Genomic DNA, 17,651 nt, shown 5'->3' on the forward strand with positions numbered 1-17,651 from the left:
TAGTTAAAAGTTTGGGGGTTATAAACCGCCGCTTGTGTCAATTTGCACCGAAGTGCTCTCTCTCGCGGGAGGCGTGGTTTGTGTATGGCCCTCGCGGTGACGTCACGGGTCGGGGCTTTCCTTCGTGACGTCACGAGGCGGAGGGGTGGAGACAGAGAGCTGCGGCTATCACACAACACCAGAACATCGTGCCCGCTCACCGGGGAGCAGCGATTTTTCAGGGCGCTTTCAGCTACCGAGAGTCGGACTATCTAAGCAGGAAGAGTCTGCCGTTCGTGGAGCTTTTTTTTTTTTTCGTCCTCAGGTTGAGAAGAACAGGCGACCCGGTGGAAGCCCGCGAAAGACGCCTTTTTCGTCGCGTCGGTAAGTGAAGTCTCTCCGCTGTTGCTGTTGACGTATAAAATGTAAAAAACAAATACATTAAAAAGAAAAAGCGGCATTTTTCCTCCCGCGGGGGCGCTTCGTGTAATTTCCCCGGAGTCATGCGTCAGCGGGCGACGGACACGTCCTAGCATAGCAAACGTGAGCAGGCAGGATGCTAAGGAGACCTGTGACCGATTCGTGCCTCGACATGTCCTTACTGGAAAGGCAACATCATTAGCCCGCCGTCGACACACTTTGAACGGGCATGTCTCCACCGAGAGACGCGATGACAAAGATGTGAAAATGTCCAGCTCCGTCTACACTATCAGAGACATGTCCTCTGAGGAGACAACTCTGTCCACATAAGCTCACTCTGCGTACTTTTCCATCTGATCATTCTGGAGAGGCAACATGTCCTCGTTGTCGAGATATGAGACCGAGAAAGACGGCGTGTCCTCAAGTGTGTGACGACAACACGACCAGAGACATGCCAAGGAGGGGAGACAAAATGGCTTGACATGCGTGGACAGATTTCCTGACTGCACACAACATTGTGGTGAGACAAAATAACGAGAACATCTCAATATGATGAGACGACATGTCCTCATTGGACAGACATGTCCTCGGTGTCATCCATGTGACCGGGACGACTTGTCCTCATCCGTGTGGAGAGACGAGATGACTGGAGACGACATCGCCTCGCATGTCGTTCCATCCAGCTGGAGCCCTTCCCTTGTCAATTTCCCTTTCCAAGCTTTTCCAAGCGTGGTGCCACTCCCAAAATACTCTCCGGTCCTCTCATTCGCTCCCTGTGTGTGTGTGTGTGTGTTTGTGTGTGTGTGTGTTTTTCCAGGGAAGGAGACACAATACATAATTCACACGTGAACTCAGCAGCACAGCTGGACTGGAACGCGCAGCAGACATTTTCCAGTTCAGACACATGTGGTGCGTCTTTAAATCTAAATAAAAAAATGCGTTATGCAAATGTATGTTTCACAAAAAACTTGAAGTTTAACATTCAAGCAACTGCAATTTCGTCGCACACCGAGCAGCAACACATCCAAGCACTTGCGGCACTCACAATCGGCATCCAAATGTAAATTCCGCGCCACTTTTGCGTTGTTCTTTGAAGTTGAACACTTATTGTTCCGACTTGGCGGAGATCTGTTCTCTCTCATTTGTCGTTTGCTTCCTGACATGTTCCTTTTCCTCCCCCCGAAACATCAGAGCAGTGAGCTCATGCGGAAGCGCGTCGGGTTTCCACCGTAGCATGGCTCGCGTTACACACGGTCGAGGATAATTACACACTCGCTTGTCGGACGCTTTGTGTGTGTGTGTGCGCGTCCGTTCATTGTGCAAAATCCTCGCAGCTCTTTAGATCCAGCCGACTTCCCGGTGTTTTGTTCCTCTAAGAATATTGCCAATCAAAAGCATCCGATATAGGTGTGAAAGTGAAAAGGCTCCAGATGCAATCCCTGGGGTACTCCGACCACTTTTTTTTAGCTGCTTAAAGTCTTGAAGGAAGCTGAAAACCTTCCGCTTGGTGTTTGGACGTTTTTGATATTTCCAAAGTACAGTCATAGGTGTGTGTGTGTGTGTGTTGGGAGAGTGCCATTCGCTCGCTCCCACACACACACACACACAACCGAAATTTTGTGGCCTCTGCTTGCACATTTACTGCTTTCCGTGTGGGCGCTGCTTTTCTTGTAGACATGGAGAATGTTGATGGTGGACAGAACCGATCTAATAACTTCAACTACAGATAATCATCGAATAATAAATTGATGAACTATCTGCCGATTGATTTTAGAGGTAGATGGAGGCAATATCGAGCGGTTGTTTGACGGATCGTTTGCGTCGAGATGTACGCTACAACGACATGTCAGCTTGCACAAAGATGAAGACTGATTTTCACATCCCGAAATAGGAAAAAAAAACAATTGTTACTTCAAAGCATTACTTTTGAAATGTGATTAAATTGCGTATTTAATTGATTTTCGCAGTTTCCGCAACTGAGTCGAATAAAAAAAAAAATCCTTGCGTGTTTAAAAATCAAAATCTTCTCATTGTTTAATCTTTTCTCGGAGTGAAAATAGCTGCAAGGCAAATTGGAATCAAATTTCCAATTTGTGCTTTGCTTTTTAATTTTTATATCCTAATCTTTTTTTCCTAAAAACTATTCAAATCCAAAATGTATATTCCGCCATAAAACGTGCTTTTCCTCCGGACTCGTAACACTGACTTCTTCTGGAAACATTTTCCGACTGATTCGAGTTGTTTTGGGGAGAAAAAGGAAGGCTGGAAAAAAGCCGGCTGGGCCGTTTGCCAGCACACGAGGTCGCGTAATGAATTTAACCGAGCCGGAGACACGAGGACGGGAACGGCGTCCAACTCTTGACCGTCTCGAGCTCTTTTTGGAATGGACGCGTTTTGACATCCGTTTTTGGTGCGACCGCCGCTAACGTGAAACATGAAAATCGTCCTCGTTTGGATTCTTTGGCGTTGAGACCAAAGAACTCCCTTTGAAACCAATCGCAAGCGCCATTTTACCTTTTTTGCGGGAGGTGCAGAAAACATTTGAATTATTCATCGGAACAACCGAGCTTCTCCGTCTTGGTGACCCACTTCGAGACCCTCGCTGAGGTCCTCTAAAAGCCGAGACGCTTCATTCGCAGAGCTGCCGTTATGACGCATCTTAAAGAGCAATCTCGGCGGCGGGATGTTTGTTTTAGCGACAGTAAAAAGCCGCCATTTTGTCCTTTAACGACGAACCAGAGTTTTACTTTTGCCCAATTCCAATGTTTGGCCGGATAAAATTCAGAGAACCGATTAATCGGCCGAACAAAATTCAGAGAACCGATTAATCGGCCGGACAAAATTCAGAGAAACGCTTAATCGGCTGAACAATTATACAACAATAAAGATATGAATTAGAGGCAGAACATTTGACTCTTTTACAATAGTTTGTCCTTTAGTGACTGTAATAGGTTGATTTTTTTTTCTTTCTCAGAGGTAGGGATGTTAAAAGAGGCAATCAATTGCTCGGCTGATTGGGATTTTTTTATTTTTTATTATTAATGTGTTGTGCATGACGTCTCGCCCATCCGATGAAATTCAATTTCAACCGAATCACACAGAATGTTACGGGAATGTTCTTAGTTTTGGTTTCGCAAAAGCTGACGTCGTCCATCAGATAACGATCTGTGTGTGTGTGTGTGTCGAATAGAGCAGCCGTAGAGTGGGAGGACGAAAGTGTGGAACAAAGTGTGTATGTGGTTGAATCTCATCCTGTTCAGACCCATCTGCCACACACACACGCACACACACATAAGATTTATTAGCGTGCATTATATTCCAAATAGCAGCGCAATTGCCGCACTTATTGACTCACTCGTGGACATTTTGCACCACGTGAAGCTCCAGATTCCAAATAAATCACTTCACCATTCCCAATCACCAAAATGAGACAATTTGTTAGTCGTCGTTCGTGCGAATAAAGTTTAGTAAAAAAAAATGAAACTGACACAAAATGATGACTGCTCGCGAGAGTTTTGCCTTTTTTTTTTTTTTTTTTGCCTAGTCACAGATCGCTTATTGTTATGAGACACGCAATTTGACTGTGGTACTTGACACTTGTTGCGCCATCTGTCGTTTGTGCGCGTGTGTGTGCGTGTGTGTGTGTGCGTGCGTGCGTGCAGTCATACACACCTGTTGAATTTCAATGACAGCCGATTAAAGTGTAAAATAGCGGCAATTTGAGGCCCGTTATCTGTCGAGAGGACGCCTGCTGTGAGGTTTTGATCAGCCTGCCAAACGGAATCCAAAAGCGTCACGCACACATCCAGAAACACACACACACTAGTACAAACATTTGTCGGAATCAAAGCGCAAATGGCGTCAGGTGTTTTATTTATTTATTTATCTTATTTTTAATCACAGATGGCAGGCCTGCGCGCGTGCGTGTATTTATTAGACTTCATGTTGGGCCTTTCGGCTTTTGTTGTACGTCGAACCCCACGGTTTGACCTTGAGGGCGATGGAGTTGCCATGGTAACCACCAACGACCGTATTGTTGTTATTTTAGGCGTGTGTGTGTGTAGCAGGTGTATGTAAACTGTTGTTTAAATTAATTCAGCATCTTTTTTTCAAATCTTTTTTTTAGGACTATTTACTATATATCAATCGTTTAACAAAATAATTGAAAACAACGTCAAAAGACAAAAAACATCCGTGTGTTCCATTTAACACATGTTGTCTTACTATATGTGTGTGTGCGCCGTTTTTACACGCCTGTTTTTTCGCGTGTGTTTAAGTGCCAGAGTCACAGTGAGGCCCGCTGTTTGCCTCGCTCGTGGCGGGCGTCGCCGTGGCAACAGCTCCGGTAGCGCCGCGTGAAGTGGAAGGAAGGAAGACGCTCGCTTCCCCGCATGAATTCTTGATTGGATGATGTCACGCGTTTAATTGCCACTTTAATTATGCCGACGCTGAAGAGCAGACGGTTTCTTATTCGGCATTTCAATTATTTATTTATTTTTTTGCCCAATTTTTTTTTTTTTTTTTTAATTTCCTTCCGCATTTCTCAACCAGTTCTTAAAGAGTCAGTCCAATTCATTGGCTGCAACAAGTTGTGTACATTTCTTGATTGTTACAAGTATTTCAGGGACCCAAAAGGATTTTTATTTTATTTATTTATTTATTTTAATAAATCTGTGATCGGAATTTTCCGCTGCCAAATAACGGAACAGGCCGTATCGGGCGTGTTCTCGCATACAAATATTTTGAATCTAAAAGGAATTCCGCGGAAGCGAGCGAGTGGGCGTGCATGTCGTCGCGAGCTCTTTGTTTAACTTCCTGTTCTCGTTTTTTTGTCTCACAGAGCGAGAGACGTGCAGCCGGCGGCCGGGACCACGACGGGTCTCCTCCGCTCTCAACTTGTGGATTCCCCTTTGACTGAAAGCGACGCCAATCATCAACGAGGGAGATGAAGATGTTCAAAGCGGGAGAAAAAGTCTTCAGTCGTCTTTTATTTTCGTCCTGAACGGCCCCGAGAGGAGTTTTTATTTCTTCGCATCCAACGCTGACTGTTTTGGGCTTGACGATGGGCTCGGAGAAGGACTCGGAGTCGCCGCACTCGTCGCTGAGCGGCGTCCCCAACCCGAAGTGCCGAGCGGCTGGCAAACGTCGACGCCGCATCTCCTTCCAGAGCTTCTTCCACGGCAAGCGTGGCTCCCGGGCGGCCAAGGGCCCCAAAGGAGGGGCCGCCGCCCCGCCGGCCCACCCGCCCCCCGCTCAACTGCCGCTTCTACCGTCTACCGCCTTGAGCCCGGCCGCTCCGGTGCCACCCGCACCGGCGCCCGCCGCCCCCGAGGATGTCGCCCCCGGCACGCCGTCCAGGCGGCTCTCATCGGGCCTGGCCTCCCTGGGCGGCGAGGCTCCGTCGGAGGACGGCGAGTTCCTGGAGTGCCCCCTGTGCCTGGTGCGCCAGCCGGCCCAGCAGCTGCCCGAGCTGCTGGGCTGCAGCCACCGCTCCTGCCTGTGCTGCCTGCGCCAGTACCTGCGCATCGAGATCACCGAGAGCCGCGTCCAGCTCAGCTGCCCCGAGTGCGCCGAGCGCCTGGCGCCCCGGCAGGTGGCCGACATCTTGGACGACGCCGCCCTGCTGGACAAGTACGAGGAGTTCCTGCTGCGCCGATGCCTCGCCTCCGACCCCGACTGCCGGTGGTGCCCGGCGCCCGATTGCGGGTAAGGAATACACTCGGGGGACGCGAGACATCTCATTTGTCTCAATGTGACGCATTATAACAAAAAAAAACAAAAAACAATCCGTTAAATGCATTCATCTTCTCATTTGATTGTGCGCGAGTTTGTCACGACGTAAAGTCCCAATGAGCGCACGGGAAGTGTGGAGGAAATGACGGCACACTTTTTTTTTTTTTTGTGTGCGTGCAATTCAAATTGTTCCCGTCAGTCACCTTCCTCTTTCTGCTTTAATCTGGAATCGAGACGATTTCTCACCGCGGTGTTGCTTCAGGTCGGCTTCCGTTAGCGTGGCCGGATCTGATAAGGACACAAGTTGCACAAGCGCTCGTATTTTTTTGACTTACTACTATGAAAAAATAACGTGGCAATTGAATGAAAATGAATAGAAAATAAAACATAAACAAGGTTTATTCATTTAATTTTTTTTCTCAAGTTCGGCGGGCCGGATTAAAACATTTAACGGGCCACTTGTGGCCCCCGGGCCGTAGTTTGCCCACACCTGGTGTTGGAGGTTAAGAAGAAAGAGGAGGAGTCATGGCTTTGGTGCAGCTTACTGGAAGGCGTGAGAGACGATTGTTTCATCTCTGTGACTAAGCGAGGGTGGGAAAAGTATGGCGCATGGGCCACGTAAGGCCCCGTCAGCATTTACACGCGTACAGCATTTTAAGAATCCAAATAAAATATTTGAGACATTCAAAAAAAAAAAAACAGACATGACCCTTGAACATAAAAGTGTGCTCGCCCTTTTTTGGACAAGAGAGTGTTGCAGCAAGTTCAAGATTCCGTCCGCAATCCTTTTCCTGATAAACACCTCAAAGCGAGGTTTGCTCGCTTGCGTGCGTCAGCAGTATCACGGCGAGCCCGCCTGTTGACCTCAATACTCTGAAGGATGGTGCCGTGTCTGACGCCAGCGCTGACTCACTCCTCTCCGACGCGCGCGCGCCGTCGACCAAGTCTGCCGGGACGCGCAGGCAGCAGCTGCGGCCACGTGACACGACACGACGCAAGGCCGTGCACCAGGTGGCACTTTTTCTCCGTCGCGGGCGGAAAACCCATGTTTGGCCGAACAGATGGGGAGGGGCAGGGGCGGTGTCAAAACGAAATCACACAAATCTCAATGACGTGGAAAAAAAAAATTTGAAAAAAGCATGTTATTACTTTGTGATGCGCTTTACCGCCACCTACAGGACTGGAGTGCACAACATTGTTTTCAGACTTCATTTTTAGCCTTGGTGGAGGTCCGCATTCCACAATTGACAAGTGACCTGCCCTCGTGTCCTTAAATCAAATTTTTTCTCGTCGTGCCTATGTGTTGGGAAACCTCTAAAAGTCGTAGTTGTAACGGCACCCAAAAGACATCCCGGCGTAGGCGGAGCTGAAACATTCCGAACACTAATACCTGGATCTCGCTGGATGTTCCGAGCGATAAATCCGCAACGCATCGGCGCGCGTGCCTGAGCGCGGCAATGTGTCTGTTGGCTGGCCTATCAACGAGAAGCGGTGGGCCTTTTGCTGCGGCTGTCAGTTGCCATGGCGATTGTGGATGCAAAATAGAGGCAGCGTTGCCAAGGGGAACGGGACTTCATTGAACACATCAGCGCGCACTAACAGAGATCAGCGTTCGGGACATTGTTGTGTGCGTGTGAGTGTCTGTCTTCACAGCTACTCGTGATGTGTGTGTGTGCTGCGCCTTCGTGTGAAATCCATCTTTCTGTCGGTGTGCAAGCTCACCAGCATTCCCGTACACCACACTGACACATTGTAAACGTTCACCTTTTTTAATAAAATAACAGCAAAAAAGGAGCATTTTGAACAGGGGTGTGTAGACTTTTTATATGCACTGCTGTCCATATTTTGTCTGCTTTATTTATTTATTTGTGGTGTGCAGGTTCGCCGTGATCGCCTCGGGCTGCGCCAGCTGCCCCCGGCTGGTGTGCCGGCGCGAGGGCTGCGGCGCCGAGTTCTGCTACCACTGCAAGCAGGCCTGGCACCCCAACCAGACGTGCGACTCGGCCCGCCAGCAGAGGGCGCAGTCGCTGCACACGCACAGCACCCACTCGCCAAGCTACACGCAGGAGCAGGGACCAGGTAAGGTTCTCCAACAGCAAGCGGCAACAATTATCATGTCGTGACTTTTTTTTAGAAAGTTTGCATAGTTGCACACGTATTTTAGTTATTTATTTTTATTTTTTTTACCTTTCTGGAGAACAAGAAAAATATACAACAAAAACAAAAGATCTGCATTTTTTTCTTTAAAGCATGTACACAGACAAATTTAAAAATAAAAAAATAAAAAAGCGTGAGGATGCGAGTGAGACGAAAGAGAGTGGGAGCATCAACAAATGCGCACACACACGCACACACACACCTTTCAGCTCAAAGGCCATCGTGACCTTTAAAGGGCAGCAGGTGTGTTTCCAGCATCCAGATGTCAAACAAACAAACAATTTACATGCTTAGAAAACCAGTCGGTTGCTGAAGCGTCCGCCATTACCTCCTCCAAGGAGCGCTCGTTTTGAATGACATTTATTATATATGATTTTTTTTTTTTTTTTTAATTTCCAGATCAGATTGGAATTTGTTCATGTAAATGCAGATTTAGTAATCCAGACTGCTGCTGTAATAATAATATTTTTTTTTATATAAATAAGCACTTTGTGTACGTGTAAGACAACACAGAAGTCATGAAAATAAAAATAAAAAAATAATAAAAATAAATAAATCCCAATAATGAATACACATGTTGTTCACTTCGATCAACATTTTCTGCTGAATTTATTTATTTATTTATTTTTGAGATGTTGCATTTGGTTTGACCCATTTTGTCTCACGTGATCGCGTGTGCGCGTAGCGGACGACATCAAGCCGTGCCCGCGCTGCGGCGCCTACATCATCAAGATGAACGACGGCAGCTGCAATCACATGACGTGCGCCGTGTGCGGCTGCGAGTTCTGCTGGCTGTGCATGAAGGAGATCTCGGACCTGCACTACCTCAGGTAGCCATCCTCGTCCGTATTAGATGAGATTAGATTTCGGTCGTCACGCCTCCTTCGTCATCCGCAGTCCGTCCGGCTGCACCTTCTGGGGCAAGAAGCCGTGGAGCAGGAAGAAGAAAATTCTGTGGCAGCTGGGCACGCTCATCGGCGCGCCCGTCGGCATCACGCTCATCGCCGGCATCGCCATCCCCGCCATGGTCATCGGCATCCCCGTTTATGTTGGACGCAAGGTGAGAAGCGCGTAGAGTTGACCTTTAAAATTGATGCTGGAATTTCTTCGGAACGTGAAGTTTTATTTTTGTGCGCCGCAGATCCACGCTCACTACGAACTGAAGAAGACGTCTCGCCACCGGCGCAACTTGGCCATCACGGGGGGCGTGGCTTTGTCCATCCTCACGGCGCCCGTCATCGCCGCCGTCAGCGTGGGTGAGCGACGGGCGTCATCTGTTTGGTTTCAAATTGAAAGTTTGTCACGCGCTCAGCCCGGCGCGGCCTTGTCGTCCCTCGTCAGGTATCGGCGTGCCCATCATGCTGGCGTACGTTTACGGCGTGGTGCCCATCTCGCTGTGCCGAGGAGGCGGCTGCGGCGTGAGCAGAGGGAAGGGGCGGGGCGTGCGCATCGACTTTGACGAGGACGATGGGCCGATCACAGGTGAGGACCGACACCATTGGAGAGAATAAATCGGATTTTTTCTTTTTTTTTATGACTGGCCATTAATTTGGGTTTAATATTTTATGATTTTTTTTTACATTTTTGAAATAATCTAGTTCATTAAATTTGTTCTGTTTTCAAGTTATTTAAAAAAAATTAGATTGTGTAGAATGTTTAGCTTTTTTTTTTTTTTTTAACTATTTTTGGTTTCATTTGGTGTGAAACATTTTTATTTAATGTGACTTTTTTGAAAAATTTTTGATTGTGTTTAGAATATTGTTCATTAATCCGTTTTCAACTTTTTTTTTACTATTATTTTTGTTTCATCCAATTTTTTTAGTTAAACTGGTGGATTTTGTTACATTGTGTGTTACTTGTTTTTACCATTTCAAATGTGTTTTATCATTAAATTAGATTTTAAAAGTAAAAAAAAAAAAAACGCATCATAAAACAGAATAAATGTATGTAGTGTGTATTCTCACGCTCTCAGTCGCGTCGTCCCTCCCACAGCTTTTCCAAAGACGATATTTTGTAACATAATTCCGTAAAATTGTGGATTTCAGTGGCGGACGCTTGGCGAGCTCTGAAATCTCCAAGCTTGGGCGAGAGCAGCCTGGACGGTGCGGTGAGCGGTCTGAGCACCACCTCTCCCAGCGAGGGCCTCTCGGTGGTGCCGGGGACCGTGGGGGACACGCCCCACTTCAACACGCTGGCCGGCGGCGCCCTGGGCGCCCGCGGCGGCAAATACAGCAGGTGAGGAGGACGGCGCTTGGACGAGGTTTTGCGATCAAGTCAGACTGACACGCGAACGTGTTTGTGCGCCGCTCCAGGCTGGAGGTGCAAGCGGGAGAGCTGGCCAAGGAGTCGGCCCAGAAGGAGACGGGCAGCTTGGGGGCGGGGAGCGACTGTGCCAGCACGCGCGGGATGGCCGGCTCCATCATCTCCTCGTACACTTTGCCGGACAGGTACGGGATTTTTCCTTTAAAACACTCTTCGTGGCATAAATGTGGGTTCAAAATTTTTTTTATTTTTAGAATTTTGTTTTCCACTTGGATTCTCCATCCAGCATTTCGTTTTTTTGAAAACAATGTAAATGCAGATTTTTTTTTTATTGTAAGTGGTTTTATTAATGTAATAAAACTTTTATTTTTTTATTTAATATTATAATTTTTAAATATTACTATCATCATATACGTAACAATGCAATTTTTTTTTTTATAGAATGTCAAACATTTGGTTCAGCCTCGCGGGCTAAATATAATTACACTGTGGGCCAAATTTGGCCCGCCGGCCATAGGTTGACACCTATGATGTAGATCCTCACTTTGTCTTCTTCCGTTGCCGTGGGCGACGTCCTCAGGGAGTGCACCAACCTGGAAATCCAAGTGGACATCGAAACCAAACCCAGCCATCTCTGCCTGACCAGCGAGGAAGACCTAACCCCGGCCGCCGCCGCCGCCGGCGCTTCGGGAGGGGACGAGCCGCTGGACTGCAGCTCCAGACGGGGCGGCGCCGCGGGCATGTCGCCGGGCGGCTCGGTGCGAGACGAGGAGGACGGCCTCCGCGACGTCACGCTGGCTCAGCCCGAAAGCATCCGCAGCGATTTGGAGATGTCCGACACGCAGTCGGACGACATCGCCGAGCTGACGTCGGACGACTGCGACTTGCCCCGGCCCGAGGGGCCGCCGCCCGCGCCGGCCGCCTCGTGCCGGGCCTTGAGCACGCCCACCGAAGGCCTTCACTGTCCCGCCGACGCCAACGTCGTCCTGTACGTGTGAGATGCCGGAAGCTTTGGAAAGACGTTTCACATTTATTCCGTATTCTTGACGTCTACTCGTTCTCGCTTTGTCCTCACGGGTAAGACACTTTGGCGCACTCGTAGACCGACTGAATATCAAGTCAACGCTCAAATGTCTTTCCATCGAGAACAGCTCTCAGGAACGCACAACAAACATTCTGACTTCCCCTTTTTTTCCCCCCGTGAGTCATTTCCTGACTTTTTTTTTTTTTTGCTGCTTTTTGCCTCCTGCAGACACCACCCTGGTGTCCGGCTGACAATCTCCTCATTGTCAGAGTTCTACCTCTGAGATTTATACGAGCGCGTTTACTCCCTGGGGCAAAAAAAATGCCTTGGCTACGACTTAGAAGAGAAAAAAAATGAGCGGTACAAGTTTTACACACAAGTTAGTGAAACGTGGCGCACAGCCATGGCGTGAGTCGACAATTCTCATGTGTTTAACGTGTGTGTGTGCGTGTGTGTGTGTGTGTGTGTGAGGCTTTATTTTGCTCCTCCCTTCTATTGAACTTGTTTGCTGTGTGCATGAGTGCGCATGAGCCGGGTGTGGAAGGTTTATCATTAACCATGACGCACAACCAACTCACAAAAGACATTTCTATAGATGACAACCACGCTGGTTAATGAGTCGAGAACGTGATGTGAGAAGAATGAAACAAAAAGCTTCGAAACTTTTGGCGGTGCTGGCAGACAATTCAGCGGCGCCTTGAGATACAAGCGACCCGACTGCGAGGTTTTGGAGATGCATGCAGGCCGATTTAGGTTTGCATTGACTTGTGAGTTGATTTGTGAGATACGAGAGCAGTCATGACTGTATTATACTGCCCTCTGGTGGCCGAGTTGTGCATACCAGAAAGAGACAATTCATTGTGATGCGCAAACCACTTATTTACATTTTATACAATTATATTAATTAGGGCTGCAGTGGTTATTTTAATAATCGGATATTTTGTCTAGTCATCCATGATTCCACACCTTTAAAAAAAAAACGTAATTTTTAATTGCCAGTGCAAAAAAATGCATTAACGTAAAGTGATTGAAAATAGTCAAAAATGTTAATTATTCTTTTCCAGAGTAAAGGCAAATGTTATATTTTGAGTCAACGTTGTGAATAATTTGATATTCAATTAGTTATTCATAAATCATTGCACCTCAATATATATTTTTCTAAAGTAAAATACGATACGAGTTTCCTTATAGGAAAAAAAACATTACAAATGTTTTTGCTGTTTTTTTAAGGGGGGTCGCTGGGAAAGATTCAAATCATTTTACAGACTCGAATTTGTTTCTCAAGGTGGCGCTGTATTAGTTTCTGTTGACAACAACAAAAATTATTTTGATGGACGTTTGCACACACCAGAAGTTGTCACTGTGCGCGTGCGCGTGTAACTGGTTAGCATATTGTCTTTTTAATGTTTGTTTTGGATGCGCACTTTTGCACTTTACTCAAACTTGTCTTTCATTTTTTGGGGGCTACTCATCACCATCTTGATCATTATCATGAGGTTGCATTTAAAGGAGACATATGTACCCCTCCTACCCCCCCCCCCCCCTTACACGCGCACACACACACACACACACACACGTACAATTCAAAACACTTCCGAGTTGTCTTATAACTGCTTGTGTCATCCTTTGGTCAACCAAGGATGAAAAAAAATAGAACACACGTACAAACACATTTCACAGAGAGTGTGTGTGTGTGTGTGTGTGTGGGGGGGGGGGGGGGGAGCCCATAGACAAGAAAAACATTTTCGCTCATGGAGCCACTAAACTGCGTGTATGTGAGACATTTCCTCTGAAGTTGCATACAACCAAACTCAAGCTCACACCAGGATGCCTTTTATGTTGGATGTGACTGAAGTGTTAAACTCCAAAATGTATTTTTTTAAAGCCATTTTGTGATTCACGGATTTTGTTTTATTATTTTGTTTTGTATGCATTCAATTGGAATTTGGAGGTGAACACTGGTGGTCGTCTTAATCATTCTCACTGGCCTGAATTGTTTCTCAGTTTTGTGCTTGCCTGTGCAGAAAAGAAAAAAAAAAACGCTTCCTTGAGTCTGCGTGGAATGTTCCTCATGTCCGAGTAGCTTCTTTTCGCCTTCAGCTGCTTGTTTCATTTGCTGCACTTTTCACTCGTTTTCTGCCTGCCTGAGACAAACCACTCGAATGTACTACGGGCCCGGGCCCGTACCTGACTGACCGGGCGACGATTGGAGATGTTTGGATGAAAACAATATAGATTTAGCAATATTTGAGTGTAACAAAACTGCTCGTGTACTTCCTGTCACTGTCAAAAGTCTCACCCTGGCGTGAAGACGCAAATACAGGACTGTGAATTACCTCTTTTTTTTTTTTGGTGGGGAAAATAAAACAATCTGATGCTTACCGAAGCAGTGTTTCATTATTTACTATGTAGTTTATCCCATGCATCCATTTTCATTTATTTATTTATTTATCAATATTTATACAACCACACTTTAGAATCCCAAAACCACTTCACTTCATTTGCCATTCTCACTGCAGCGACCTCTGTTTTTACTTTGCGACACATCTTTTCACTTTGCGACCTACGTTTTCCCTTTACGGCAGTAGGAATTCGACAGTCGCAAAGCAAAACGCAACACCCGGAGGCAGGTTAAATTGACGTATACAATACACGGTAATATGATTGAATTCCGTTTTAGGTCAATATTCTAAAGTCAAGTAAGAGTTGTTTGTTGTCGTGTGGCTTTCGGTTGAGCATTACTTGAGGTTTTCGTTTAACATTTACTCGACTCACTGTTAGCACGACCTGTCATTGACGGGAATGTTTGGCTAGCTGGCGTGCTAACAGACTCGCTAGCCGACTTTTTTAAGACTGCCATGCAATATTTTTTGTGCATAAAGTGGTTGTAATATATAATTTCATGACGTTTGGACCTTACGTTTTGCAGTCTGAATCCAAAAAAGGAAATTTGCATAAAAATTTGTTATGTTGCCGTGGACTGTAATCGGCGACATAGAACACAAATTCTGCAGTGATGGAGTTCTATACGCTCTGCATTGTTGATACATTTTTCCACATTTAAAGAAATAGAAGATGCAATTTTTTGTGTCCTGGCAGCTTAGAAACGGTTGATAGTTAATCATGGTTGGGGTTAGGCTGTGAATTATTTTCAAAGACAAAAACAAATTGAAGACTTTGTGAGTACTGTAATCACGGTGAAAGAGATTGAATTCCTTGCTCCAGCGATTGGCCTGTCAAAGCCGGTCACGGCAAATTGTGTAATTTTTTTCTTGGAACCGGACCACCAATGTTATTTTCCAAACCGACTTAAGTCATCACCCCCAGAACTAATAAACGTTTTTACTTGTGTTTCTTTACAGATGATGACTAAAAAGTGTTTTCTCTTTGTTTTTATGTAACCATTTTGTTCCTCAGCACGATGCCGTTCGTGGACCTGCAGACGCGCTTGGGCGTGGACGTGGACCGCTGGCTGCTGCTGCAGAGCGGGCCGCAACCCAACCAGCGGGCGGCGCGCTGCCATGCCTTCGAGAAGGAGTGGGTCGAGTGTTCCCACGGCATTGGGCAGACCCGCGCCAAGCGAGAGTGCCAGCAGGAGTTTGAGGACTTCTATGAGTGCATGCATAGGAAGAAGACGGTAGTTTTTCATGCATTTTCTTTTTTTCAACTACAGAGTGCCGAGTGTTTAATTTTTAAAAAAAATTTTTTTGTGAAGAACGATTTTACTATGGGGCATTATTTCCTACGCGAATTGAGGGTGTGATCATTTTCGGACTTGTTTTTCTTGCCGTTGCAGCACCAGCGTTTGCACGCCATTCGCCAGCAGCGCGACAAGATGATGAAGGAGGGCACGTACACGCCGCCTGCTCATCACACGGGCCAAGAGGGCCAGTCCAAGCCGTGAACGAACGCCACTCGCGCACCCGCACCTCAATGCTTGTTGTGTACAGTAAAAATTACTTCATTAAAATAAGTCTTTCCGTATATACTTCCTTTTCGCTCCTTGAATGTTTTTATGGCTGTACAATGCGGACAATGTTTAAAATCAGTCATGTTAGGTGCAAAAATAAATTATGCTATTTAGAATAACACTAGTCAGCAATTTATTACAATTTTTTTTAATCAAAGATGCAAGTTGAATTTTCTCCGTTTTTTTGCACTTGTATTTTTTTCCTCTAACACATCGAATATTCATAATCAAACAATAATATATGTAATATATTGATAGATATTTATGAATTAAGGGTTAGGTTCAGCAACAGTTGGATTTTTCTTTTGTGGGAATGTCATCGCTATAAAATACAAGGCATGGTAATATATGTATTGCACAAGCAATTCTCAAAACAAAAAATTGAAGTATCTCAACCATGTTCAAATATTTTTCTAAATGCTTCTCCCACTAATATTATTTTAGTAAAACTAATTTACAGATTTTAGTTATCAATGTACTCACAATCAACTCACAATTACAGTAATACCCCGCTACTTCGCGGTTCACCTTTCGCGGGTTCAGTGCTTCGCGGGTCTAAAAAATATTCGGGGGCATTGTAGTTTCGCCGAGCGGCACGAGGGGGCGCTGGAGCGGTTAGACGGCCGGCGTGCACCGAGGAGGAGAGTGGACGAAGAAGAGCACGTTCCCCCGGGCACGATTTGGGGCGACGTTTCGCGCGGTTCGGACCGTACCAGAGCTCCGGCCGACGTGCGTGGCAGTTAAGCCGAATAGGAGCACCTTCCCCGGGCACGGGCGGTGCCAAGCGGCCCCTAAGTTTAACCGAATGGAGGAGGAGGGCATGCTCGCGTCACAGTTAAACCGAATAGGAGCACCTCTTCCGCCCGGGCACGAGCGGAGTGTGAGGCTGTCAGTTATGAATGAATAAATAAATAAATGAAGAATGCCACCTTTCATTTCACTGTCATGATCCGCGCCATGCCGTCAGCTGCTGCGAGACGCGCTGATTACACTGACTATATTGTGATTATAATAAATATCTTTGTATCACCACCTTTTTTCCCGTGTCTTCGTTTGGAGAGTCCTGCTCAATCCTCCAGCTCTGCTGGAGGATCATAACATTCACAGGGCACACCGGACGGCGTACCAGCAGGTAAAAGTCGAAGTATTTCAATAAATACAAAAAGAAGTAATTGAATAAATACAAAAATAATGGCTGGGGAATAAAAAAAATAAGTTTTAATAATAATTTGTTTTTTTTTGTTGTAACATGAATTTCACTCTCTCTCTCTCTACCCATATATATATATAAAAATATATATATATATATATTTTTTTAAGCATTTTTGAAGGTGCGCCCCTAATTCGCGGACTTTCAGTTTTCGCGGGTGGTCTCGGTCCCCATTAACCGCGATAACAGGGGTATAACTGTATTACAAAAATCCCTTATTAAAAAACGCCACAAGATGGCGCCACAATAACACAAATAACCCCCCCGCCTTTTTTTCTATCGTTTCAGAATTGTTACCCACCCAAACAGTTTATCTTCACGAGAGTTGTCAGTTTTATTCCTTAAGATTAAATTAATTAAGGTAATGAAGGTAAAACATCTTGGCAAATTGAAAGTGAACGCAAAGTTGCTCGAATAAATTCGGAGAAGTGCTGAGTGCAAAAAAAGAACTGGCCACTAGATGTCGCAATTACAATTTAACTTTGATTTTGACCAGTATTTGTTTGTTTTACTGTCTTCTGCACCGAATTTGAAAAAAAAATGACCAAAATGGAGTTAGCCCGCATTAGAAATCGACAGACAGCATCAGCGGCGATCAACATTGAGGTTGAATTAAAAACACACTTAATCCTGGTGAACGTCACTTTCTCAGCTGGGGTGTTGGGGTGGAAAAGGGGGGGTGTCAGGAGATTTTGGGATTATCCTGACAAGTGCAGACTACCTAAAACCCCCAAGCACAGTTATTTTCCACCCTTCAAGATTTCAATCAGTTACTGCGAGTGGGCAAGTGTACCTGATGAAGTGTCCAAGATTATGGCGCGTGAGTATCCCGGAAGAAAAAAGGAAGGATGATGACGTCATATTACGCCTTGTGTTTTATGAGAAGACCCTTGCAA

The 17,651-nt window shown here is 45.9% G+C and overlaps 2 protein-coding genes across 2 annotated transcripts; both read left to right on the forward strand.

Annotated features, from left to right (window-relative positions):
• The first annotated feature begins 122 nt into the window (after nucleotides 1-122).
• On the forward strand, nucleotides 123-13,142 carry rnf19b (ring finger protein 19B). The gene is made up of 10 exons (XM_088318628.1): nucleotides 123-363; nucleotides 5,240-6,105; nucleotides 8,012-8,211; nucleotides 8,975-9,119; nucleotides 9,187-9,349; nucleotides 9,431-9,545; nucleotides 9,631-9,771; nucleotides 10,335-10,524; nucleotides 10,602-10,736; nucleotides 11,132-13,142. Exons 2-10 carry the CDS (start codon nucleotides 5,462-5,464, stop codon nucleotides 11,547-11,549), a joined length of 2,151 nt encoding a protein of 716 aa, XP_088174754.1. The 5' UTR covers nucleotides 123-363; nucleotides 5,240-5,461; the 3' UTR covers nucleotides 11,550-13,142.
• A 939-nt stretch (nucleotides 13,143-14,081) lies between these two features.
• Nucleotides 14,082-15,559, forward strand: ndufs5 (NADH:ubiquinone oxidoreductase subunit S5). The gene is made up of 3 exons (XM_088319167.1): nucleotides 14,082-14,230; nucleotides 14,993-15,212; nucleotides 15,372-15,559. The coding sequence occupies exons 2-3, from the start codon at nucleotides 14,997-14,999 to the stop codon at nucleotides 15,477-15,479; spliced, it is 324 nt and encodes a 107-aa protein (XP_088175293.1). The 5' UTR covers nucleotides 14,082-14,230; nucleotides 14,993-14,996; the 3' UTR covers nucleotides 15,480-15,559.
• The last annotated feature ends 2,092 nt before the right edge of the window (nucleotides 15,560-17,651 follow it).

This window comes from Idiotropiscis lumnitzeri, chromosome 16 (genome assembly GCF_059441095.1).
Source record: "Idiotropiscis lumnitzeri isolate Australia: NSW breed Sydney's pygmy pipehorse chromosome 16, RoL_Ilum_1.0, whole genome shotgun sequence".
Lineage (NCBI taxonomy): Eukaryota > Metazoa > Chordata > Actinopteri > Syngnathiformes > Syngnathidae > Idiotropiscis > Idiotropiscis lumnitzeri.

Excerpts from the sequence above, each read along its gene's own strand:
- rnf19b (XM_088318628.1), top strand. The coding sequence starts at position 5,462 with ATGGGCTCGGAGAAGGACTCGGAGTCGCCGCACTCGTCGCTGAGCGGC. Across the intron at positions 6,106-8,011 it reads TGCCCGGCGCCCGATTGCGG|GTTCGCCGTGATCGCCTCGG; the intron begins GTAAGGAATACA and ends TGTGGTGTGCAG. Across the intron at positions 9,350-9,430 it reads CCGTTTATGTTGGACGCAAG|ATCCACGCTCACTACGAACT; the intron begins GTGAGAAGCGCG and ends TGTGCGCCGCAG.
- ndufs5 (XM_088319167.1), top strand. The coding sequence starts at position 14,997 with ATGCCGTTCGTGGACCTGCAGACGCGCTTGGGCGTGGACGTGGACCGC. Across the intron at positions 15,213-15,371 it reads GCATGCATAGGAAGAAGACG|CACCAGCGTTTGCACGCCAT; the intron begins GTAGTTTTTCAT and ends TTGCCGTTGCAG.